Raw genomic sequence first — 25,272 nt, 5'->3', positions numbered from 1 at the left:
TTAGAATACTGCTATTAATAAGAATATATATTAAGTCAGCAAATTATTTTAACACTTGTTATGAATAACAATACTAAGCATCAGCAAAGAATACTTATGAACAGGTAAGACTTTAGTATGTATCAGCATTTCAAACCACAAATGTTTCCCTAGACTTCAGTAAATGGGAAAATCTGTCATCCCCTAGAGATCCAATCAGCTCTGTCTCCCTTTCCTTTCAGGTTTCTACTCAAAGGTCATTCCCTCAATGAAGTCTTTCCTGCTGTCCATATCTAAAACTGCAACCCTCTTCCCTCTGTAACACTTTGTTCCTTTCTCTGCTTTATTCTTCCTCCTTAGCACTTGCAGTGAACATAGCATATGATTATTTACCTTGTTTATTGTCTACCTCTCCCACTAGAATGTGAACTTCATAAGGACAAGCATTTCCCCCGCTTATTTACTGCTAAATTCCCAGCTCCTGCACATCCTAGAAAGTCAAGAAATATTTGCTGGACAAATGACTGAAAAAGCACAGTTGGTTCTTATTGGAATCTACAGTTACCACTAGTTTGAGAATATTCAGTTTCCATGACACAAGGTGGATTTAATCTCACAAAGGATGTTGCTGCCTATATCTACTCCAGTTCACCAAGTTCTGTCAATTCTAGCACCTCAATGTCTTTTTTTTAAAATTTAAATTCAATTAATTAACATATAGTATATTATTAGTTTCAGAGGTTGAGTTCAGTGATTCATCAGTCTTATATAACACCCAGTGCTCATTACATCACGAGCCCTTCTTAATGTCCATCACCCAGTTACTCCATCACTCCATTCCTCTCCCCTCCAGCAACCCTCTCCTCTCCAGCAACCCTTAGTTTGTTTTCTATGGTTAAGAGTGTCTTGTGGTTTGTCTCCCTGATTTTGTCTTATTGTTCCCTCCCTTCCCCGATGATCCTGTTTTCTTAAATTCCACGTATGAGACCATACGCTAAATGACTTTCTCTGATTATTTCACTTAGCATAACACCCTCTAGTTCCATCCATGTCATTGCAAATGGCAAACTTTCATTGTTTTGATGGCTGAGTAGTTCCCTTGTGTGTGTGTATACATATATATATATATATGTATACACACACCACATCTTTATACATATATATGTGTGTATATATATACACACACACCACATCTTTATCTATTTATCTGTTGATGGACATCTGGGTTCTTTCCATAGTTTGACTATTGTGGACATTGCTGCTATAAACATTGGGGTGCAGGTGCCCCTTAGGATCACTACATTTGTATATTTGGGGTAAATACCTAGTAATAGCCCCTCAGTGTCTTTTGGACCCTCTCCTTACTTTCTTGGCACCATTTCTGTAGTACTTCCTATTTCTTCCCTCAGTTAATGCAGAAATTGCCCAATTGGTCTCCTTCCCCACTGTCTTCCCATTCTAATCGTTCTTTCCAATTGTTACTGGAATTATCTTCCTGAAATGAGAATTTCAGTATCTTGCTCCCTTATCCCAAAACTGTTTCCCTATCAACCAAAGATAGAATTCAAAATTTCTTAGTTGGACATGTGAAACCCTCCCTGATGTGGCCCAGCCTCACACCACTCTTCCACACACATATCCTAACCCCATATGAGTTCTGTTTGCTCAAGTATCACTTACTTTGTGAGATTAGCTGGTCTATCTTCTGTGCTCACAAAGCTCTTTGTATATTCTAATGATACTTATTTTAAGAGCTACCGGCACTAAATGGGCATCTTCCTGATTCTAAAATGTGCATTTCTTTCTACTTTAACATCTCTAAAATTGGAATTCAACTTGCAATAATGGGATCTTACAATGCTGTCACCAGAAGGCAGTTGTGATGTAGCTGTACTTGTGCAAACTTCATGGTTATTCCTGGTAGCATGCCTAGAAAATTGCAAACCCTAGACATTTCAGGCAACCAGCCATTTAAAGAGAGGATGTAAATCCTGGTTGTGGTCTGAAAACTTTTTCTCTGACATCTTCTAGTTGGATCAAGAAAGCATGAGCATCAAAATTTGTATATTAGGATGCCTGGGTGGCTCAGTTGGTTAAATGTTTGGCTCAGGTCTTGATATCGGGGTTGTGAGACTGAACAATCGCTGGGTGTGGAGCTTGCTTGGGATTCACTCCCTCTCTCTTAGCTCCCCCCCCCCCTTAAAAAAACCACTTGTAGATTAAAAGTTGGTAGTTTGGAAGAAAATTCTGTAGTGGAGTACTTTTTTTTTTTTTTTTAACTGTTTCAATAACTTATTTACATTTGACATTACTTTTCTAATAGTGGAATATTCTTTTAAAATGTGTTCCATTATTAAATCCCCTGGTTGGTAGAATTTAATACATTGTGGAAAAATTCTAATTGACAAAATCATTGTCATAGTTTAATTAGCACTTTTTTCATTTCAGTGGTCCAGAAATAATGGCATTTCTTAGAACCCATGGTGTCTCAGAATTGATGAAATAACGTATATAACCTTGCATTTTCAAAGCCATCCTGGTCTTATCATGCCTGGTGTTTGCTGACTTACCATAATTACGCAGTCTCATCATGTTTACCTGTGTTTCCATTAGATTACAAACTCTCTATGACCTACGCTAGTGCCTGTCACGTAGTAGGTATGCAATGAACATTTATCGAATTACTGCAATGTTAATGTTCATGTTCTTTAGCTGGAGAAACTGTTCCACTGTGATTCTAATTCTCAATTTGTATGCGTCCATTTTCAGGACTGATCTTGAATCATCTGAGACTTCAACTATTACTGTGAAATAATGCTTGTGGGAGAGAGATCTAATATCCTTTTCATAGTACTCCCTTAGTAGCATTTTTTCCTGAGGACTAATGAGATACAATATGATGACCAAAATTCAATCTCTTTATATATGTTATATCCAAATACATTCTGGTACATAATTTCACATCTAAATTTTTATGCTGCTTTTTTTAAAAAAAATGTTGGCAACCTGTCAGCATCATTGGCTACTGTGATCTCAGAAAGTAAAGCAGAGAGCTGAGGAAATAGTATGACAGCCAAAAAAACTTTGTTAGGTTACATATGAGGAACATTGGGTTCATCTGATTACTCTGTTCAGATGGCACATCCAGATACCATAAGCCAAGTCCTTGGCACATAATTATTTTTAAACCGTGTTATCCTGCTTAATTGGTTTAAAATAATTTAAAAGGACTCTGGTTGGCTCCTACAATGAATCTAATTCATCAGTTCTTAATTGTTAAAATAGCCTCATTTCCACAATTTAGGCTATTGTTTAAGCCAGAGTCACTACTCCTTCAGAGGCTTTCATAGAATTTATTCATTCCCTTTTAGATTGGAGTCATAGCATTAAGGCAGAGCTCCTTTAAATCCAGCAACAAAGAGCAAATTTTCTCCCACATACCTCTTCTGACCAATGTCCTCCCAGCAAAATCTTCCCTAATCCCCTGGACTGCAGCAGCCCAGGGTTTAGCCTACACTACTTCAACTCATTTTCCCTCTAGCATTGCAAGGGCTCGCTGTTTTTTCAGTTGAGTCTGATGAAATAGTTGGCCTGCATTTATGGGCCATGTTTCAGAAAAATAAGCCTGCCTATAACCAGAATCTTTCTAGAATCAACAGAGATTGAATGGAGATTCTTATTTCCCATCTCATGCTTATTCTGAGGCCTAAACTCACAGAAGAACAGTGGAAATCTCTCACCCTCTTTAGTTTTCTTTTTGTCAAACATGGTTGAATTCAAGCAATTTAAATAAGCATATGATACAAATCCACTATTATCTATAGTGGTGTCACATATATAGTTTTCTTCTGCTTTAGTTTGCAGATTTATTTTAGAAGTTCTTTTAAGAAATGTAGTATCTCTTAGGCTATGTGAATTTTTAAAGTTATTTATTGAGTACTATTAGATGCAGATATAAAACATTAGTTTTATACTTTAAGCATATAGTTCTGAATCACATAAATTTCTAAGATTCACCTGAAGAGCTTTTTTAAAAAATGAGATGACCAGGGCCCATCCCAATTCGACTGAATCCCTTTCCTCTGGCTATGAGGACTTGGTACATTTACTATTATTTTTCAAACTCTGTGGGCAATGCGGATATGCATCTCCTGGTCCAGAACTACTGCTTTAAGCCATCATCAACCAATAGCTTCATTGTCCACCAGAGTCACTAAGAATAAACTTGGCCTATTTCACAATTTTGTCTAGGGACCACTCGTCAATTCTTCCTGGTTTCTGATTGCCTCTTGATTTGCTGCCTTTGTATGTCCTGATTTCTTTCCTCTTCTGCCTCAGGGCGATATTTCCGGGCTCCTGAACTGGAAACCTGGCCTTTGATCTCAGGTGCCGTAATAAGCACAGGTTCTGGTTATATACTCCAGGTTGGCTCACTGGACTTGGCTCCCCTGGTTTTTTGCATCTAGCCCTTTCTCTACCATACACCTTCACTTATGACAATCTGCCAACTCCACTGAGTCAGGGAAGAGCCATGTCATCTCCACTGGAAATTATTTCAAATAACTGTAACAAGGAAGGTCATAATTCATGCATGGTAGTAGTCATTCAGTAGTCAAGTTTGATTCCTTCAAACACTGCTTTGTACTTAAAACCCTAGCTAAAAACTAATTTATACGGGAAAAAATTCTTAAGTCTGGAATAAAGGCCCTCTACTGTCTAGATCTGACTTACCTTTCTGAAGGATCTTACTCTATTCTTCACGTTCCTAGTGCTCCAGCCTAGCCGAACTTCACTGTTCCCCAGGAAGCCATTGGCAATGCTAACTTCCTTTCTTCACTATATTTTCAATGTCTTAAAAGGAATTTTTCACCAGCAGCTTCCTCTTCCTTTACTCACATATCCAAACCCTACTAGTCCTTTGAAGCAGTGTTTCTCAAACCTGAGTAATGCAAAGGAAATTCTTGTCATTCTTGAGAATACATGTTTGGATAGGCAGGGGTCTGTGAACCGGTCTGAAAAGCACGGATACAGAAAACTGAAGACCAATTCCATGAAAATCTTTCAGTTGCAAATTATAATTTTGAAAGAAAAATTTTATCTATGACAACTGGTATAGTCATTAAAATGAAAACACAAATTTTCAAATATCAAAGAACTCTGATCTTATCTCCAGATCTAGAAGCTCAGTTTCAGAAACTCAGCATTAAGGAATATATGAATATATTGTCCCTGGAGAATGTCCATAACCCAAGGGTAATGCATTTTTCTCTTTTCTGAATTATTTAGTATCTAATCACTCTCTGCCTTGTAGTAGCTAATAATATGTATGTAATATTCTTCTAAAAAAACCATAAGCTCTTTGAAGGCAGGATACACATTTTAATCATTTAATTCCACCAGTTCTCAGCAAATATTGGATATAAGACCTGTATTCCATCTTATTTTGTAGTCCAGCTCTCTTAAAAATATCTTTCTTCTATGGTTCATACTAACAGAACAGCATATTACTGAAATAGCCCCATTATAAATTAACAAGAAGTTCAGAGGTTGTCCTAAGTATTAGGAAACATACATGTTATGAAATATAAAGACTACTGATTTTAAAAAAGTGCCACAAAACATGTCGCTTTGGTGTTAAGGTTAGTAGGAACAATTTCATTAAATGATCAGGCAGTAAATAATTAAGAATTTCAGGATAAAAAAATAAAATCGAAATGCAAGGCTAGCAGGAGAGGCTCTACGGCTATCTCCATAGTCTTTATAAGGGTTGTATGTCTCTTAATACAACTTGTAGCTCAGGTACTGTCTTCAGTTTTTCAACTAGTTATGTTTGAGTGGACAGTTTTCCTTGGACCTTTAGGAGAGGACTCATTACTTCGGGCATGGTGACAGGGACTTCTTTTAACCAAGAACGTCTTCTCTCATACAGTATTTGGAAACAGCATATAGTGAAAGAGCGAGCACTGGCAGGGTTTACGGGGAACCCCTCCGTGTGTCTCACTCACCTGGGCAAGCTGATCAGTTTTTCCATATAATAACAAGTTAGTGTTCTACCGTTTTCTAAGATCCCTTTTAGCTCTGAAATTGACATTCTTTGGCCCTAAAAAAAAAAAAAGGGCTTAAGAGAGGTATTTCTTTGGATATGATCGGTTCTTTTTCCCTGAGAATAACAAGGACAACAAACTGTTATCCATATTGGGAGTCTTCCCCCATGCGCTCTTAGGGCTGAGTTAGGAAAACAGGGTTAGTTCTCTTTTCGTTGGGTCTTTCACCCGGAGAACTCTTGGTCGGCTCTGGGGCGAGCCCTCACCCTTGGTTGCTCCCCAAAACCGAGAGAGACTGCAGGCGAAGCTCTGACCCGACCTCACTCCCCACCGGGAGCGGTGGGACTGGTGGAGATTAGTCCCTGGTCATAAACAACCTCTCACTTCCCCTCCCCCCGCCGCGGGCCCGCCCGTGGTGGGACCGGCCCTCCCAGGTTCAAGGAACCTCCTCCGGCGACCGCGGGCTCGGAGCTCTCCGCGGAAACAAGACCGCGGGGCCTGACCCCTTGTGGATCGGGTGTTTGACTACTTTACTCATCCCCTCCTCACTCGTCCATCGGGGAGGCAGTTCGAGAAAGCGACCTCACGAGAGGAGCTGAGACCAGCCTCCATTTCCCTTCCCCCGACCCCTATCACCTCCAACAGCCAAGGAGACGCCAGCGGCACTGACGCGCAGACTCACAGCCGCGGCCGTCCTGCGCGCGCCGCCGCGTCCCCCGCCCCCACCCCGCGGTCTTTCCGCGGTCGGTCCCCGCCCCTTCCCGGAGCCCGCCTCCGCGTCTGCTGGCCCGCCTGCTCGTCCCAGGCGCTCGCTCGCGCGCGCACCCGACGCCCCGCCTCCGCGCGTGCTCAATAACTGTTCCCGGAGCTGGCCTACAAGCTTCCCCCTCCCCTGAGCTGTTTGAATATGCTAATAAGAGGCTTGGCTTTAGCCAATAGAACAGCGGGGCGGTGCATCACGTGGCTCGAGGACGTGTCAGGGGGCGGAGCCTCTGCAGACCCTGCCCGAGTTAAAACCGGAGTGTGAGAGAGAAAAGCGCTTCAGTAGCGAGAGGGGCTGAGAAAGTGGTGACACCGCCGGGGTGCGGAGGGAGTCCCTGAAACTTCTCCCAACAGCCCCAGGGCCAATCTCCCCTCAGCCCACTCCCCTCTTCGCCAGCTCCCAGGTCCCCACTCCCTGCACCGGGGGTGGGGTGGGGAGCCGGGCCCGTCTCCCGCTGGGACACACACAGGGGCCGGGAGCGGGGACGGGACCCCCGAGGCGGGGGGGACGGACCGACCGACAGACAGACGGCCGGGCGCCCGCCCCAGCGGGCAGGCAGGCAGGAGGAGGCGGAGGCGGGGGTACGACGGGGAGGACTGGGTCTGGGGAGTTTCCTCTCAACTATCGGGGGAGAAACTCCCCGCAGCCGGAGGAAAGACCCAGACGGTGTTTTCCTCCCCGGGGCCGCGCTCCCCCGCCCCGCGTAGCGGCGGTAGCTGCCGCCGCCACCGGCGCCTCCACCTCTACCATCTCCTCTTTCTCCACCACCTCGGGCCCCGGTGTCCCCGGCCAGCACTATGCCCATCTTACTGTTCCTGATAGACACGTCTGCCTCTATGAACCAGCGCAGCCATCTGGGCACCACCTACCTGGACACGGCCAAAGGCGCGGTAGAGACCTTCATGAAGGTACCGATTGACCGAGCCCGGGCGGAGACCGGGGGCCGGCGGCCCGCGGGCGGCAAGGGTGGGGGGGAGGGCGGCCGGGGGCGGCGAGGCGGAGGTGTCGGGGACCTGACTGCGGGAGCTGCCGGGCTCGGGGACCCCCTCCCCCACCGCGCGGGCGGGCGGGCGGGCAGGCGCTGCAAGCCGGGCTCGGCCCGGGCCGGGGCTCCAGGCAGTGTGTGGGGGCCGATCTGTGTGTGGGGGGCGGTGTGGAGGGGTGGCCGCTGCGTGTGCGGTACTGTGGGGGGGGCGGCGGGGCTGCTGGGCGCCCCTTCGCCTCGTAACCTCGCCTCTGTGCTTCCCTTTCGCCCGCCCTGTTCCTCCACCCGTCCCCCACCCGCTCTCCCACAGCTCCGTGCCCGGGACCCTGCCAGCAGAGGAGACAGGTATATGCTGGTCACTTTCGAAGAGCCACCCTATGCTATCAAGGTAACAGCCCTCGCCCTCCCCCTTCCCTTCCCTGTTCCTTCCTCGCTCGCCCTCCCCGCCCCCCCATTCACCCTTCATTATGCTCCCCTCCCCCACCCGCTGTGCTCCAGGCGCTGAGGTCTTTTCCCCTGCGGGCTCCCACCCCCTCCCCCGCTCCGGAGCGTCCTGGCGCGGCGCGGAGTCGCTGGGTCACCGCCGTCCCCTCCCCAGCCCGGCCCGGCGGCGGCGGCGGCGGCGGCGGCGGCAGCGCTGCGATCAACATGGCCGACATTTCCCCTCCGCGGCGTGAGCGGCAGCAATGAACTGTGGGGGATATTTATTCAAGTTAGCCCGAGTGACAGCCGGGCCCGGCCGCGCCGAGCCCGGGTTTGCATTAAAGGGGACTCGGCCCGGGGCTCGGCCGCGCTCGCCCGGGGTGGCGAGTGAGCCGGGTGGGCGGCTGCGGGGTGGGTTAGGCGCTCGGGATTCTTCCTCACTGGGCCGGGGGGCAGTGGGACAGCCGTAGGTTAACTTCAGAAGTCCTGCTCACTTCTGCTTTCCACTGGTACCTTTGCATGCCCGAATTTTGGGTAGTAAGTTAGGGAGTACATTTCCCGTGGAAGTTATAAAGTATTAAGGCTGTTAGCCACCAAAAGCTGTAAGCAAGCAGGTTTTTTTTCTTGGCCACCTTTGAAGAGAGTTTTTCTTGGCAGTGATACGGTATTAACACGTTAAGCAAACCATACTGTAAAGTGAAGCAGCTCCTTGGTGAACAGCAGATTGTAACGGCTGTCCATGTGTACATGGCTTTAAAGGATGAAAAACTCTCACGTTTTTCTTTTCAGGCCGGATGGAAAGAAAACCATGCGACGTTTATGAATGAACTGAAAAACCTTCAGGCTGAAGGACTTACGACTCTTGGCCAATCCTTAAGGACAGCTTTTGATTTATTAAATTTAAATAGATTAGTAACTGGCATAGACAACTATGGGCAGGTAGGTTGAATATTAAGGTGGAAAAACAGTTGATTTTTCTTTCTGTGAAAAAACACAATCAAGGCCAAAAGCTATATAACATGAAATAACAAGTATGAAACATTTCAGATTCAAGTACAATATGCACATAATACAAAAGTGAAACTGACCATACGGTATATGGTTTTAATGCCCTCTTTTTTTCTCCTTAAAATATATATGTACTCAGAATTAAGAGTCTGAATTTTGTGCTATAGGATTGATATGAATTTGGTTTTAATCTCTTGAAGTTCACTCATGTTATAAAAGGGGAAAACATCCTGCTTCACCACACTCAGTTTCTGTGATACTCTACCCACAGGCAATTGTGCAACTACTGCAGTGACTTACAGACACTAGTTGATTAGTGATCTTCATTCCTATATTACTAAAAACGTCAAAAGAAATTTTTCCATTTGTTTTATCAGGGTTTATTTTAATCATATTTTATAGCTATTCTGGAAGGTAAGATTTTCACTGGAGTGCAAATAACTGAGTACATTAAGACTTCTCAGCTGTCGAAGCATCTACAGAAAGCAACTATGCAGAAAGAATTCTGAATTCATTTCTGAATTAAATTGAAGGTCCAGAGGTTATTATTTTTGAACTCCAGACTTTTGGAAAAGAATTCTCTTTATCATTCTGTCCCCCCCCCCCCCCATTATGGTTCACTATGAAATAATGCAAGGTAGTCCATTATAACTTTCAAGATTGCTGGCCAGGAAAATAAAAGATACTGATAAATGTGTAATGTTACACATAACAAAGGAGTATTAAACCTAGGTTCAATTTTGGTTGTAGTTCAGAAACATTATTGCCATAAGGATACATTTAGGAATACATTTTGTGCTTTTCCCAAGCTCCATGAGTCACAATTTTCATGAGTTTGACAAATTTCAGGGAAATCCTTCCTGTGTCTACAACTTTCGGTTGCACTATATAGAAAGAAGAATTGTTCGCTTCTTTTAGAAATGTTTATGCTTTACTTAGTGCTATTTGGCACCTACACATTTTTGAAAGTTGTTAAATATAATCCCATGGCTCTTAAAGTATATGTGCAATTCAGATTCACTTTGTTCTGTTTCTACTGAATTATACCTCCATTGCTTAATTCAGTAAGTATGTATTTTCTTACTACATAAATTTTTGTTTTCTCTGTTTAATAATTTTGCAACATTGGTTATTTAGGTAGGTTTGCCAGGAACTTTTCAGTTTGTTCCTACAAAATGGATTTCTTTTCCTTTTATGTTCCTTTGTTATATGTAGTGCTATATAGGCTTATTGGTAAGGTTTTGATCTAATCATCTTTGAGTTCCAAGACAAATTTGAAACTTGCATTATTTGGTTATTATTTGGTTGCCAGGTTGTCAGTGTATAGAAGAACTACTAATTTCCTGTTTCTCTGCATCACATTTCATGAGTGGGCGAGGCATTTACACACATTTACGTTTTACCACCTATCAAAAATATTTCTTAGCATGCTTCCTTAGAAAAGCTGATTTTCATGGAGAGACTAAAGACATTTGTAATTTAAACCTGTATTTCCCTTTTCCCAGTTGCCATCTTCCACCAGAGAATACTTAAGTTTTTTTTACAAAATGGTTGAGGTTGAAGGTGGTCCTGCTGTGCTGTTACCACATTGACCAAGAGAAGAGCCTGGGGATTAGGCTGTTTTGCATGTTAGGATTTATTAATTCAAGAAGGGGGAGGGATAATGCTTCTCAGTTTTTTTGATGAATAAGCAAGGATGCATGTTTATGTCCTGAATTGGCACATAAAAATGACACTAGCATTAAAATAATTGAGGAAGCCACTATTTTCAAATGAAAATAATTGAGTAAAGTGTTTAATTAGAAGAAAACATTTGCCCACAGATATTTTTCATCATAGGGCTTTATCTTGCTTATTTAAATATATGTTTCCTGTTCAAAAAGGATAGATTATTAAGGATTTCGAATGCCTGAAATATTTAATACTAAATATAGTTCATGTATTTTCTTTCTGAGAGTACTTTGTGTTTACCTGTTTTCTGTGAAATACCTTTATTCTGTAACATCATTGTTTTTACATAAATACTTTTCCTTACATACTCTATACAAGGACTATAGAGAACCCAGAATATTAAATACTTGTATTATAATCTTATTACTGATAGAAATGAGATAAGGTGAGCTAGATGAAAGGGACAGAGGATATTTTTATAGGGCATCTAAAACATGTAAGTTTCCAAATAATTTTCTTGAATCTCTAAATGTGGGTACATATGTATTTGTTTAGATACCCCCATACCTACTCTTTGCACGTACATACACACTTGTGATTTTCCATAACTAATACCGAGTATTTTTAATGTCTGTGTTGCATGTGTTAATTTAGTTGGTATACCTACAAATAAAACATCTTTGAGGTATTAGTAATTAGGTTACTATCAGAATTTGCAGGGTGTCCATAAGGTGAAAGTAGCTGAGAAAAGATGACTCTTGGTGAACATTTTCTTCAAGCACTTTGGACATCCCAGTAAAAATTTCCTTGCCGTTGCATATAGAAATCCTTGTAAATATTTAATTTTGATAATCAGTACCGTTTGCTGGTATTTCTACAATCATGGAACAACATATAGCTTCTAGTTAATTATTTCCTTAGAAATTATAGCAATACCTCATTAAATTGCATATCATTGCATCAAAATATGACACATGTTTTTTTCACATGTGTTCAACAGGGTTTCAAGTAATGCTGATCTTTTGAGAACCACTGAAAATCTGAACCAGCCTTAATATCTAAAATTAGGACATGTATATAGTTTTGGAGGTCTGATTAAAGTCATATATTTAGTTAGATTTATTTTTTTCTTATTTTTCCAAATTGTTTTATTTTCTGTGGATGTTTTCAACATCTTTTTTTTTTTTTTTTTCTTTTTAAGTTAGGTTCTGGTTAGATGTAGCTGCTAAGTATTACTCCAGCCTACAATTCTTTTTTTTTTTTTTTTTTTGTCACTGGCTGATTTCTGTACTCCTCCTACCCAATATACCACTGATTAAATTGTATAGGACTTAGAACTGTAACTAGCCTACTACCCTGAGCCCTTGATGAAGATAATCCTTGAGCAGTACCTAAAAGGAGATACATTATGTGTTTGATTTTTTAAGAATTTTCAGTGCCAAATTTTACTTCATTAAAAAATAGTTGCTTTTAAGACAGGATCAAGTTGAATGAATCTTAGGGAGAATAATTTTAACCAACTTTATTCTTCAGTATAAACAAGTATTTGTGAATTTAGCAAACTCAGGTAGAGTTTTAATAGAGCTAGTTTGTTCCTTTTACCCAAGCAGTATCTATTTTATACTCAAGTAGTACAGAATATAGGCTTTCTTTAAATGTTGGTAGGTGAAGTAATGAAAACTTGACTCCTGTTTGGGTTTTTTGTATCCCTTAGGCTATCAACAAATGTATTAACAGTAGTTTTAATATTTATTGGCCTACACACATCTTTTCAGAAGAAAGTAGCTTATTATACTTGAACATACTAGTGTGCTGAGTATTAACTGGAAACAGTGGTGAACAGTATTTTGTAAATTTTAAGTCCCTGAACTTTTTTTTTCTGATTTTTAAATTGTGCTAAAGAATACATAATACCAAATTTACCACCTAATCCTTTTTAAAAAAAAAAATTATTTAAGTAATCTCTACAATGAGTGTGGGGCTTGAACTCACAACCCAGAGTGATCAAGAGTTGCATGGTCTTCTGACTGAGCCAGTCACGTGACCTCCATTTTAGCCATTTTTAAGTGTATGATTTGATAGTATTAAGTATATTCACATTTTTTTTGCAACCAATCACCAGAACTTTTTCATATCTGCAACTTTATTTTTTTTTTTAATTATTATTATTATTTTTTAAAGATTTTATTTATTTATTTGACAGAGAGAGATCACAAGTAGATGGAGAGGCAGGCAGAGAGAGAGGGAAGCAGGCTCCCTGCTGAGCAGAGAGCCCGATGCGGGCCTCGATCCCAGGACCCTGAGATCATGACCTGAGCCGAAGGCAGCGGCTTAACACACTGAGCCACCCAGGCGCCCTTTGCAACTTTAACCTGTTAAACATAACTCATTTTTCCTTTCCCTAGCCCTTGACAACCACCACTGTATTTTTTATCTCTATGAATTTGAATGCTCTAGAGATAACCACACAAAAATGAAATCCTACAGTGTTTGTCTTTTTGTGACTGGCTTATTTCATGTAACATAAATGTCCTCACCTTTCATTCCTATGTTAATTTATGCCAGGATTTCATTCCTTTTTAAGACTGAATAATATTCCCTTCTGTGTATATACCACATTTTGCATATCCATTCATCCATGATGGTCACTTGGGTTGCCTCTACCTCTTGGCTGTTGTGAATGAATAACGCTGCTATGTACATGGTGTGCAATGTCTCTTTGAGATCCTGCTTTCATTTCTTTTGACTATATACCCTAAGGGTATATAGTGGGATTGCTGGATCATGTAATTTTATTTTTAAATTGTTGAAAAATTCCTATTTTCCATAGTAGTTGGACTGTTTTATATTCCCACTAACAGTGAACAAGAATTCCAATTTCTCTACGTCCTTGTCAGTGCTATTTTCTGTTTTTCGCCATCATAATAGGTGTGAGGTGATACCTCACTGGTTTATTTACATTTGCCTAGTTACTTATATTGAGCATCTTTTATATGCTGGTTGCCCTTTTATATATTGGCTTTGGCAAAATGTCTGTTTAAGTCCTTTGCTCATTTTTAAATGGAGTTATTTGGTTTAAGTATTTTGGATATTAACCCCTTACCAGATACATGATTTACAAATTTTCTCCCAGTTTGTGGGTTGCCTTTTCACTCTTAATGTCCTTTGATGACACAGAAGTTTTAATTACTGATGTAGTCCAGTTTTATTTTTTTCTTTCATTGCCTGTGCCTTTGGTGTCATATGCAAGAGATTGCCATACCCATTGTCTCTGAAGCCTTCCCCCTATACATTTTTTAAAAGAGTTTTAGTTTAGTCTTGCATTTAAGTCTTTAATCCATTTTGAATTAATTTTTGTATGTGGTGTGTAGTAAGGGTCCACCTTCATTCTTTTGCCTGTGAACATCTAGTATTTCTAACACCTTTTGTTGAAGAGAATGTCCTTTCCCCATTGCAAGGCCTTGGCCAGTCCTTGAACTTAAAAAACCTGTTAAAATTATCTTCCGTAATTTTTATTGGCCAATAATTCTTATTGGTAGATAGAAGACTCTATAGTCAAACTTGATGAAGAGTTTTTTTTTCCCATCTTTAACTGTGTAAAAGCAGTGCAATAGCCAGAAATGTGAAAATTGGAATCCCAGTCCTAACTTTGATATTAAATTACTATGTAATGTAGTGTAGTCACTTGACCATCCTGTGCCTCTGCTTCTTCATATTCTGGATTGCTAATAATGAAACCATTGTACTTTTATTATAGAATTGATTGGAGGTTTAAATGGGATGATATATTAAAATTACTTTCAAATTTGTGACGTGCCCAGGAGACACAAAGCATACTTTTCCCCCTCAATAGATTAGTTTTTATTTATCTCTAGTTATTATTTTTCAGCTTTAAATGTGAAGTTATAAGAATTTAGAGATCCTTAAAGCAGATTTTTATCATAGGCTTTGAAATCTTACAGCATATTCCGTATATATTTTTTTCCCTTGGGCTTTGTATTGCTTCCTGAGGATGCAGTATGAAAAGTAAATACTATAACTTGGCCAGAGTTGTCTTAATGGCAGTTGGTAAATATGACAAAATATAGGGATGGTGTTTTTTAAAACTGCATTAAATGAAAACTAGATGTAAGTTTCAGATAAGTCAGAAAGTCATTTTTTTTGCAGGAGTACAAGTTAGAGAAGGAACCTTCACAGAGGACAAAAAGCACATGTTTCAGGATTCTTTTAAATGGGGAGCTCCCCCTAGTGTGTTTAAGATGAGATTTACACAAGTTTGTTTGCAAGGGACCTTTGAGGAGTGCATCTGTTGGGTATATCAAGGGATGTTTTAATAAGATTTGACGGAGCTCAAAGTAGATAAAGATGGGTATGATTTATTTCCTATTGAGCATTAGTTTTAAAGTTGGTAGTGTAAATGAAAAATTTGAAGACCCACATTTTACTTTCTTTGAAAACACTTGCTGTCATTTTTTCTTCATAGTTTTATACTCTAAGTCTCTGTTTTCTAAAGGATCAAAAAACTACTCTGCCATGATTTTTCAAAAGAAAATGAAAAAGAATATCCAAAGGACATTATTGCATTCTTAATTACAAATTATTGAAAAGAAGTCATAAGTATAAAAAGCAAAAAAGAAAAGGTTTTACTTCTTCAAAGAGAATTTTATTTTGCCTTCATGCAAGAGAATGGTAACAACTATATATTAAATTATGTACAACTGAAAATTAAAAGGCCAGGAACAAATGTAATATTTGAATGAAAGAAATTCACTTATTCAAGTATTTTAAGTTGGTTTAAGGTCGTTTGTGGTTAAATTGGTGAAAGGGTTGTTTAGCCATAATCATTTCATGGATTTCTATGGAGACATTGTACAATATTTTATAACTTGAAATTTTCTTAGATATTTAAAAATTATTTTTAGCCAATATTAACCCTTCGCTCAAGTTTTTAATCTATATAAAATCATATTGGTGGGCTTTCTTTGTTTGGTTGATCAGTGCCTATATATACCAATCCTTTTTTCTTTCATTGAAAAAAGTATTGTTCTTGGGCGCCTGGGTGGCTGAGTGGGTTAAGCCTCTGCTTTTGGCTCAGGTCATGATCTCAGGGTCCTGGGATCGAGTCCCGCATCGGGCTCTCTGCTTAGCAGGGAGCCTGTTTCCTCCTCTTTCTCTCTCTCTGCCTGCCTCTCTGCCTACTTGTGATCTCTGTCAAATAAATAAATAAAATCTTAAAAAAAAAAAAAGTATTGTTCTTATATAAACTTAACTTTTGTTTAGCCATATTATTATTAATTTTCTTAATTTAAGCATGGTCCCCAGACCATAAATGAAATACCTTTTTTTTTTTTTTAAAGATTTTATTTACTTATTTGACAGAGATCACAAGTAGGCAGAGAGGCAGAGAGAGAGGAGGAAGCAGGTTCCCCGCTGAGAAGAGAGCCGGATGCGGGGCTCGATTCCAGGACCCTGGGATCAAGACCTGAGCCAAGGCAGAGAGTTTACCCACTGAGCCACCCAGGCATCCCTGAAGTTTTTTTTTTGTTGTTGTTTGTTTGTTTCTTTTTAAATTTGTCTTTATTCCCTGGTTCTTTGTCCTCCAGCCTTTTTATTGAGGTATAACTTACATGCATAAATTCTAAATGCAAAGCTTAGTGAAGTTTTATATACATTTTTTTAAAAGATTTATTTATTTATTTGACAGAGATCACAAGTAGGCAGAAAGGCAGACAGAGAGAGGAGGAAGCACGCTCCCTGCTGAGCAGAGAGCTCGATGTGGGGCTGGATCCCAGGACCCTGGGATCATGACCTGAGCCGAAAGCAGAGGCCTTAAGCCACTGAGCCACCCAGGCGTCCCTTTATATACACTCTTGAGAACAAAATTGAACTTTTGCATCTGCTAACAGAAGTTTTCATTGAGCCTTTATATATCTTTTACTGTGACTTATTTTATGGGACTTTAGAATTGAAAGTGATGTTAGAAGTTTACTCCATCTTCCTCATTTTATACATAAAGGCCAGAAAGGTTTAAAATGTTTAATTTCTTCACACTTACAAAGTATTTTAAAAGATTGAAATTGGTTGTGGAACAATTATGCATATTTTATTAGTAACTTGTATGTTATTTAAGAATGAGTTTTATTTAAAAGTATAACCAGTATATCTGAATCCCTTTTGGGGGTATGTCTGTAGTTCTTTAATGGAATATAGTTTCTTTGGATTCCTCTGTGAAAACCAGGCATTTCATTTTGTCATTGTGTTATGTTTAGCCTTTCTTGTCACACTGTATGGAAATACTGTTACATGCAGTTGGATTTTCTTCCTACTCACCTGTTTGGAAAAAAATAAGAATATGAATGTGGGGGATTAGTTGACAGGATTTTACACCACTGTTATTTTAAGGCCTAGATACTAATAGATGTATATACTTAATGGTACTTCTTGATTTTGAATTTCCTAGTTTATTAAGTTTCTGATACAGTTTTTTCATATAGAGTTAAAACCTAGTCAGTTGATTAGTTGGCTTTTCCAGTGTAGTATGCCAGCCAGTATGTGTGTTACAATTATAATTTTTTATCTGGTTTATAAGGTTTGTAATAAGTTAACCATCATGTTTCCTTTGATGTAAGATAATTTTGAAAACCTCTAAGCTTTGTGTTTCAAGATTCAGAAAACTCTTTGGTTCTGTTGGTTCCCACTCTACCTATGAGTTCCATAGAATACCTCTGCCTCAGTTTCCCCATTAAGAAAATGAGATGAAAGGATCTGTGCTGCAGGATTATGGTGAAGATTAAGTGACACACAGCGTAATTTACTATAATACCTATTACCATTTTTGTGAATTTCCTTGTTTTGAATTTTAAAAATGGGTATTGTGGGCCCATAAGAGTATTTTTTTTTTTTAAAGATTTTATTTATTTGACAGACAGAGATCACAAGTAGGCAGAGAGGCAGGCAGAGAGAGGAGGAAGCAGGCTCCCTGCTGAGCAGAGAGCCCAATGTGGGGTTCGATCCCAGGACTCTGGGATCATGACCTGAGCCGAAAGCAGAGGCTTTAACCCACTGAGCCACTCAGGCGCCCTGCCCGTAAGAGTATTTTATCTAGCGTTTTTCAGAACAAGCAGTGTCATGATATGGAAAGAACTGCTTTATTAGAACTGGCTGTGCCTGGCTCTGCTGCTTACTAGCTTAGGTTGTATTGACAAGTCCCCTTAATCTCACTGAGCTTCAGATTTTTTATCCTCAAAATGATGATAGTAGCAGTCTAAAGAATTTTTATAAGAACTAGAAATATTTGTGGGGCACATGGGTGGCTCAGTGGGTTAAAGCCTCTGCCTTCGGCTCAGGTCATGATCCCAGAGTCCTGGGATCGATCCCCGCATCGGGCTCTCTGCTTGGCAGGGAGCCTGCTTCCCCCTCTCTCTGCCTGCCTCTCTGCCTACTTGTGATCTCTGTCAAATAAATAAATAAAATCTTTAAAAAAAAAAAAAAAGAACTAGAAATATTTGTTAATCAGCTAGCAAAATGCCTGTTTGGCTCATGGTAAAAACTCAGATGATGATGATTATTGTCATCCCCAATGTTATGTTAAACACATAACAGGATAAAAGCTTTCTAATCTGAAACCTTTGAGAAAAGTTCTGTAAGCCAACATAAATCCAATATAAGAAGCTAGAATTAGCTATCTAGTCATTCTAGTGAAAGTAAAATTTTGTGCCACAAGGAATGTAATGGTTTTTTGACTTTGAATTGAAGCTCTATAGATGGCTCCAGAAATATTTCCCCCTGGTGTTAAAAAGTCTTTTCTCCAAAATCGATGTGTCTGTCTATCTGTCTGTCTTTCTTTCTTTCTTAACATTTGTTTATTTAGAGGGAGAGCGTGAGGGGGAAGGCCAGAGGGAGATGGAGAGACTCTCCAGCAGACTTCAAGCTGATGTGGGGCTCGATCTCATGACCCTGAGATAGGACCTGAGCTGAAACCAAGAGTTGGACGCTTTACCAACTGCGCCACACAGGGGCCCCCCAAAATCTGTCTATTATTCAAAAGTAGTATGGTAACATGAGTAGTTTAATAAGCCAGACATGTTTTGATTTTCAAAGCAAGTTTTTAATCTTTGAGGACATACAGATCTGAGTCCATTTCTAGGGCTTTGTATATTTTAGTGTTCAAGTTGGTGATGTTTGGGATAGAGGTTGGAGGATGTTCTTGTGCAGAAGAAAGGTCAAATGTGAAATGTATGATCCCTTTTACTATTTGTAATGTAGATTTATGTGGGGAAAAGCAGGAAAAGCTTAGGAAGGGTTTTTTTAATGTGATAATAGTTCTTTTTTAGAGCATGTGCAATTTGAAATTCAGTTATTGGTATAGCGAGAGAGAGTTGCACATAAAAAAATAACTTAAGAATCTTATAATAAAGAGGATTAGTTATAACCAAAGGACAAATTTACATCAGCCTAATAATTTCTTATCAAGATTTATTTTAGTCCCGACACACTCTTGCTTTTTTAATCTGTGCCTTAAAAGGGTATGGCATGGGCGTCTGGGTGGCTCAGTTGTTGAAGTGACTGCCTTCGGCTCAGGTCATGATCCTGGAGTCCCGGGAACGGGCTCCCTGCATAGCAGGGGGTCTGCTTCTCCCTCATACCTTCCCCCTGTCTTGCTCACTTGCTCTCATTCTCTTTCTCTCTCAAATAAATAAACAAAATAAATAAAATATTGAAAAAAAAACCAAAAACCGGGTATGGCATTTAAACATTTTCCTACCCTTAGTTTTGCCTAGATAAGCTGAGGAACTCATGGTAAAGGTCCTTGGAAGGTTTATGTCATCTAAAACCCGTTACAGAAATGAAAACAGTTCTGAGTATGTGAGAAAAAGAAATTGTAGCATTAGCTATTAGTAATGTACTTTTTAACTAGTAAATGGCAGTGTTGATGCTGGCATGTTAAAGGAAAACCTTTCCTTTGCCTTAAAACTAGTGAACCTAGTTAGGTATTAGGAAAGATCAACAAAGTCTTCCAGTTATTTTGGAGTTTGAACACTAGGAGCATCCCAACAATTCTGAAATAGATTATTATATTATTATAAAAAACAGATTATTTTTAGTCATAGGAATTGAAGATGATTGAGTATGTAGTGTTCTGTGAAAGGTTAGGCTGCAGACCCCAGTAAGTGATGTTACAAAGGCTCCATCTACAAGACGATGATAGGCTATACAGTACTTTTGGATTATCAGGAATAAACAAAACAATGTCTTTGTGGCCTCTGATAGTGTCCGAGTTGTAATAGTTCCTGGTCATTTATGTACTTATTCAGGTAACAACTAATGTAAAATTTTGAATTTTTGTTGCACAGTTTTATTTGTCAGTCTGTTTCTCAAAGCAGTAAGTTAGAAAGAACAACCAACAGATTGTCTCCAGAAAACAGGGCCTAAATCAGGTAATAGAACGAGTAAAAGGTCTTTATATGTAAACTTTATTGTTAACCCAGAACGGACAGTGTCTAATCCCAACACAACATTATACTGAATGTAAATCTTTTTTTTTTTTTTGAGATTTTATTTATTTATTTGACACACAGAGAGAGGAAACACAAGCAGAGGGAGTGGGAGAAGTACGCTTCCTGATGAGCAGGGAGCCTGATGTGGGGCTCTATCCTAGGACCCTTGGGTCATGACCTAAGCAGACGCTTAATAGCTGAGCCACCCAGGCGCCCTGAATGTAAATCTTTAATATAATAAAAGAAGAGTTATTCATAGAGCTTCCATTTTAGTGAGCTTATAGCAACTATCAAAAATATGTAACAACTGTCAGTCATCCATACATGACATCTGCTTTTTTATGAGGTTCATTGCTAAGAAAAGCTTGGTGGGTTTGTATGTATAGTTAGAGGGGCTTATAAAAAACTTTTTGGCAGGAGGCCTAAATATTATGGGGTTAGTTTTTTGTTTCCTAAAAATGTCATTTATTTTGATAATTTAAAACCTGTAAACATTTGGGAAGGGACTTAGCACAAGCATCAATAAGTGAGTCACAATCTAGGAAGAATAGATTTCTAGAAGCTGTTTTTACTCAAGTACAAATACCTATGTAATGGATTTTGAGAAATTTTAATGTTTCCTTCTAAAAAACCTGAAATTGGGATACCACCAATTCTTTCATAGAAAATGAAAAATCATATTTTTTACAAAGCAGGACCCCTTAAAACTAGTCTTGATTAAGATTTATCCAATTATTTTCAAGTTGCCCTTTAGCTATAGAACATGGGAAAAAATAGTCAGTTTTTCTTAGCGCTTATCACAATATTTTTTTCCTTTATTAACTTTAATGCTCTATTGCTAACTTTACTGACATGAAACATTTATTAGGCTGTTCCTCTTCATTTTCAGTTGTAGTTGTGAAGATACGTGCCACACTATGGTTGAAGTACATCTGGTTTGTAGGAGGGCTGTTGTATGTGTGAATGATTCTTTTTAGACCATATATGTAGCTGTTTAGAAGGAATTAGCCCTAATGGTCAAAGATATGATTTAACTAGACTTTTGCAAAGGTAATATCTATAGATTTGGTGGTAATCAATACCCTAAGAAGATGATTAGTTTAAATGGGATAGGTAGATTTGTGTGATTTAATGAGGTCAAAACTTAATCTGTCTTTGAAAATATGTTTTCATCTTGGCCTTTATTTTTTACTTTTACTGCCATGTTTGCAACATGTTTACTATTACATGCTTTGCTGGAATAATTTTTCCCAAATTATTATTATCCAGTCCATTTCAACATAATGGGTATGTTAGGTTCTTTATCCTGAATGTTAGTATTTCTTAAGTAAGATGATATTTCTGATACACTGTCATTACTCTGTTTATGCCAGTATAAACACTACTGCTATTACTTTTTAAATATTGCCAAAACTATTTATTTGTTAGGATACTCTATTCAAACTTAGGCTCCTGTTCAAATGTAAAACTCAAAATCTGTGAAATTACTAAATATTTACTATTTGAATATATTGAATTTGTTACTTTTGATGCAGTAATTCCTAGCCCTATATGTTACTGAGTTTCCTTAACATTAATTTTTTTCATTAAGTCATGTTATTCTTCAGTTCTTACAGTATTTCTTACATGATTACTGTTTGGCTTATTATTTAAATCAAATAACAGGATATTGCTCCTTAGTCGTTTTATTAAAACAAATATATGAAATTCCCCTCTACTTTTGCTTAAGTCTTATTCCATCTGTTTTTAATGCTGTTAATATTTTTAACAGAAGGAATTATATGGTTAGATTAAAGAACTGTATCTGTACACAATTGTATAATAGAATTACTTGAAACTAAAAATATATATCTTTTAATGTGGAATTTTAACATGTTTTTCTGTAGTTCTAGACCTTAATGTATTCTCAAATGCTAGGTTTTTATATACTCAGATATTTTTAAAGTTTTATTTTTGGATATACACATTTTAATTTTGAAGAGTACTTGTTTTAAATATGTAATAAATGCACATGGTTAAAAAGTTCAAGTATTAGAGGTTATACAGTTGCTCACTTCCATTCTTCAGAGGCAGCCATGGTTAATCAGTTTATTTTGAATCTTTGAGAGATCTTTCCTGTATATTCAAAGGTACTATTTTATAAGCACTAATTTCCTAAGATGAATATTTTAGATTTTTTTCATCAAAGATTCATTTATGCCATTCCACTTGAGATAGTAACTATAAAAGTAATAATCTTAATGAATTCTAAAACAAACATAAAACTTATAATTCTGGCCTTGGAATATTGATTTAAATGTAAGCCTGTTAGGCCTTTATTGACTTAAATAATTATTATATTTTGTTTGGAATGTTTAAATAACCAGTTGAGTATTCATCCCTGTAATGAACCTCCCCACCCTTTAAAAAAGCTAAATCATATTAACGACAATAAATTATTGAATAGAAGATATCTTTAGGATATCAAAACTGATTTCATAGATCTTATTGCTATAGTTCGAGGCAAAAGTAAAAAAAAAAATGGAATTGACTTAAGGAAAAATATTAAGTATATAAATATTAGTACAGGTAATAAGCAGATGCTGAAAAAATTCTGATTGTGTTATGCAGTTGCCTGAAGTTGAACTAAAGAATGTAATTTATAGTAGTTGACTTGTGTTATGAAGTATGTATTAAAAGCTTTTCTCAGTTGTATATAGTTGGTAATTGTGTTTATTATCAGTTTATCAGTCTTATGACTAAGAAGTCTTTGGATGTGAATTGCATCCTAAGCTACTTTTCTTTTAGAAAGAAGCTTAAAGTAGGTGAATATTATCCTTAATGTTGTTTCTGTATTTTGTATTTTCTCTGTAGAATCTGAATTTTGTCATTATATAGGGAGTTTCAAAATTTCTAAATGAAAGTGGTTTGTTATATTTCAGAAGTACATGCATTGTTACTGTTTATTAGATATGTTAATAGAGGAAAATAGGATAGATGATGTCAGCTTCTTGTTTTTATTTATGTAGATTTTACAAAGATGTAAATAGGAGACCTAAAGGTCTAGTTTAGCAACTTTTAAGTATCATTACAAAATTTTTTTTTTTTTTAAAGATTTTATTTATTTATTTGACAGACAGAGATCACAAGTAGACAGAGAGGCAGACAGAGAGAGGAAGGGAAGCAGGCTCACCGCTAAGCAGAGAGCCCGATGTGGGGCTCGATCCCAGGACCCTGGGATCATGACCCGAGCTGAAGGCAGAGGCTTTAACCCACTGAGCCACCCAGGCGCCCCTCATTACAAAATTTTTAACGGAAGTCCTAGTTAGTATTTGTCCAGTGTATGCATGAGAACTTTTACTAATGTAGTAATTATTTCTCAGGGGAACTCTTTCCTTTTAACGTATTTGCTTGTTGTTGCTGTTACTTAACTTGAAAGGAAGTTTTAGGTTGTAAAAAAAAAAGCACAGGCTATTTCTGGAAGTTTTTTAGTTTCTTGCTAAGTGATAGCTTTTAGCCTAGTTGCATAAGATGTTATACATCTTAACATTTTTGTTGACTTCTTTGCCTGTACCTTTCCTGGAATATGGCAGAGTAACTAGACAGGAGGAGAGCTGGAGGGCTGATCATGGGTACACATGTTCCCTTCAGTAGACCCTTTAGCTCATTGGAAAAGTAGCTTTGACTGGCACTTGGCTATCTTTATGAGGTTGTTCAAAGGACTGGTAACATGGTGGCACCAAAGGAAGACGAGCCCATTTGTACTACAGCAGAGGTAGACACGGAAGGTTTTACTGAATGCTCAGGGATGCCTTGCTTTTGCTTCAGAAGATAATAGTTAAGACCTGTTTAAGGGTACAGTAAAATTCCTATACCCCATTCCCTACTACATTTTAGATTAATTGGGCAAAAGTAAAAATGCTGATTCTGAAAACCAGGTTAGTTAGTATTTGGGGGAAAATTAACGTTATTTTTATATTTTCAAAACTTTGGAAAATTTAAAAATTTTCAAAAAGTATTCTTTTTTGCAAGAATGCAATAATAGATTGCAGTAGATAAGATCTACTTTAATTCTTTAAATTTTCTTATTGATATTTTATACCTTAAGTGTTCCAACACCATGATAATACTAAATTATTGAGTATTGAGTATTATTGAACGTATTTTGCTTTATGTTATCTTTAGAAAAAATTTTACGTGAGGTTTTTGGCCAATATTAACATCAATTTTCTTTTTTTAAAATCAGTTTTCTAAAGGAAAAGATTTCCATTAGTAAATAGCTCTAGAGGTAGAATATTATACCCTGCACTATATTCTCAAGGGACATGTTTAGATTTCTTTATGCCGAAGAGCCACAGCTCTGAGAGAACTATCTTAATTTTAATTCTGCTAATGGCAAAAGTAAACTTTTAGTCCCTCTACTGGTTGCCTTTGTCGTAGCAGAGCTTAATATTATTTTTGGGGGGAGATTTTATAACTAAGAGGCTGTTTATAACTTTATGATCAAAGTGAATTTTGCGGATATTCCAATATGGACAGTCATCCCCAAATTGAGTGACTTCATAAACATACTTGCCGGGAATAAAAATGTAAAGTAGTTATTCTTAAATATAAAGATTTGGGAATCATTAAACTGTGTTGATTTGCCACCAAATGGCTAATGACATTATATTGCAATGTTTAAATCACAACTTTCAGACCTTTGAAATGTTAAATAATTTCTTATAAAACATGAAAAAAACCCCAATCTTGTGATACTGGTAGTCAACCAGAAATGTGTTTTAACTTGCTGGGTAAAACTGTTGTGAGAGAAAGATGCCAATTATTTTTTGTGCTTCTGCCAAGAGTAAGTGCACTACCAAAGGCAGGGGAGGACTAGCATAAAACTGAATCTAAGAAGACTTTGCTGCAGCAACATCATCT

At 38.3% G+C, this 25,272-nt stretch overlaps 1 protein-coding gene across 7 annotated transcripts in view; it reads left to right on the top strand.

The window, feature by feature from the left end:
• Nucleotides 1-7,042: 7,042 nt before the first annotated feature.
• The window catches only part of INTS6 (integrator complex subunit 6), a 111,610-nt gene continuing 93,380 nt past the window's right edge, over nt 7,043-25,272 (top strand). For 6 of the 7 annotated variants that reach the window (XR_004279118.1, XR_004279121.1, XR_004279119.1 and 3 more), the window contains exons 1-3: nt 7,043-7,694; nt 8,082-8,159; nt 8,984-9,133. Coding sequence is in view for 2 of the 7 variants with exons in the window: in XM_032314634.1 (XP_032170525.1) it covers nt 7,584-7,694; nt 8,082-8,159; nt 8,984-9,133 (339 nt within the window). In the remaining 5 variants the exon portion in view is untranslated. Of the gene's footprint in view, nt 7,695-7,846; nt 7,906-8,081; nt 8,160-8,983; nt 9,134-25,272 lie in introns of those variants that run through there. The other variant, XM_032314635.1, reaches the window with a different exon arrangement.

The sequence above is a fragment of the Mustela erminea genome, chromosome 15, assembly GCF_009829155.1.
Source record: "Mustela erminea isolate mMusErm1 chromosome 15, mMusErm1.Pri, whole genome shotgun sequence".
NCBI lineage: Eukaryota > Metazoa > Chordata > Mammalia > Carnivora > Mustelidae > Mustela > Mustela erminea.
Note: the sequence above shows the minus strand (reverse complement) of the source record. Positions and strands in the feature narration are given on the sequence as shown.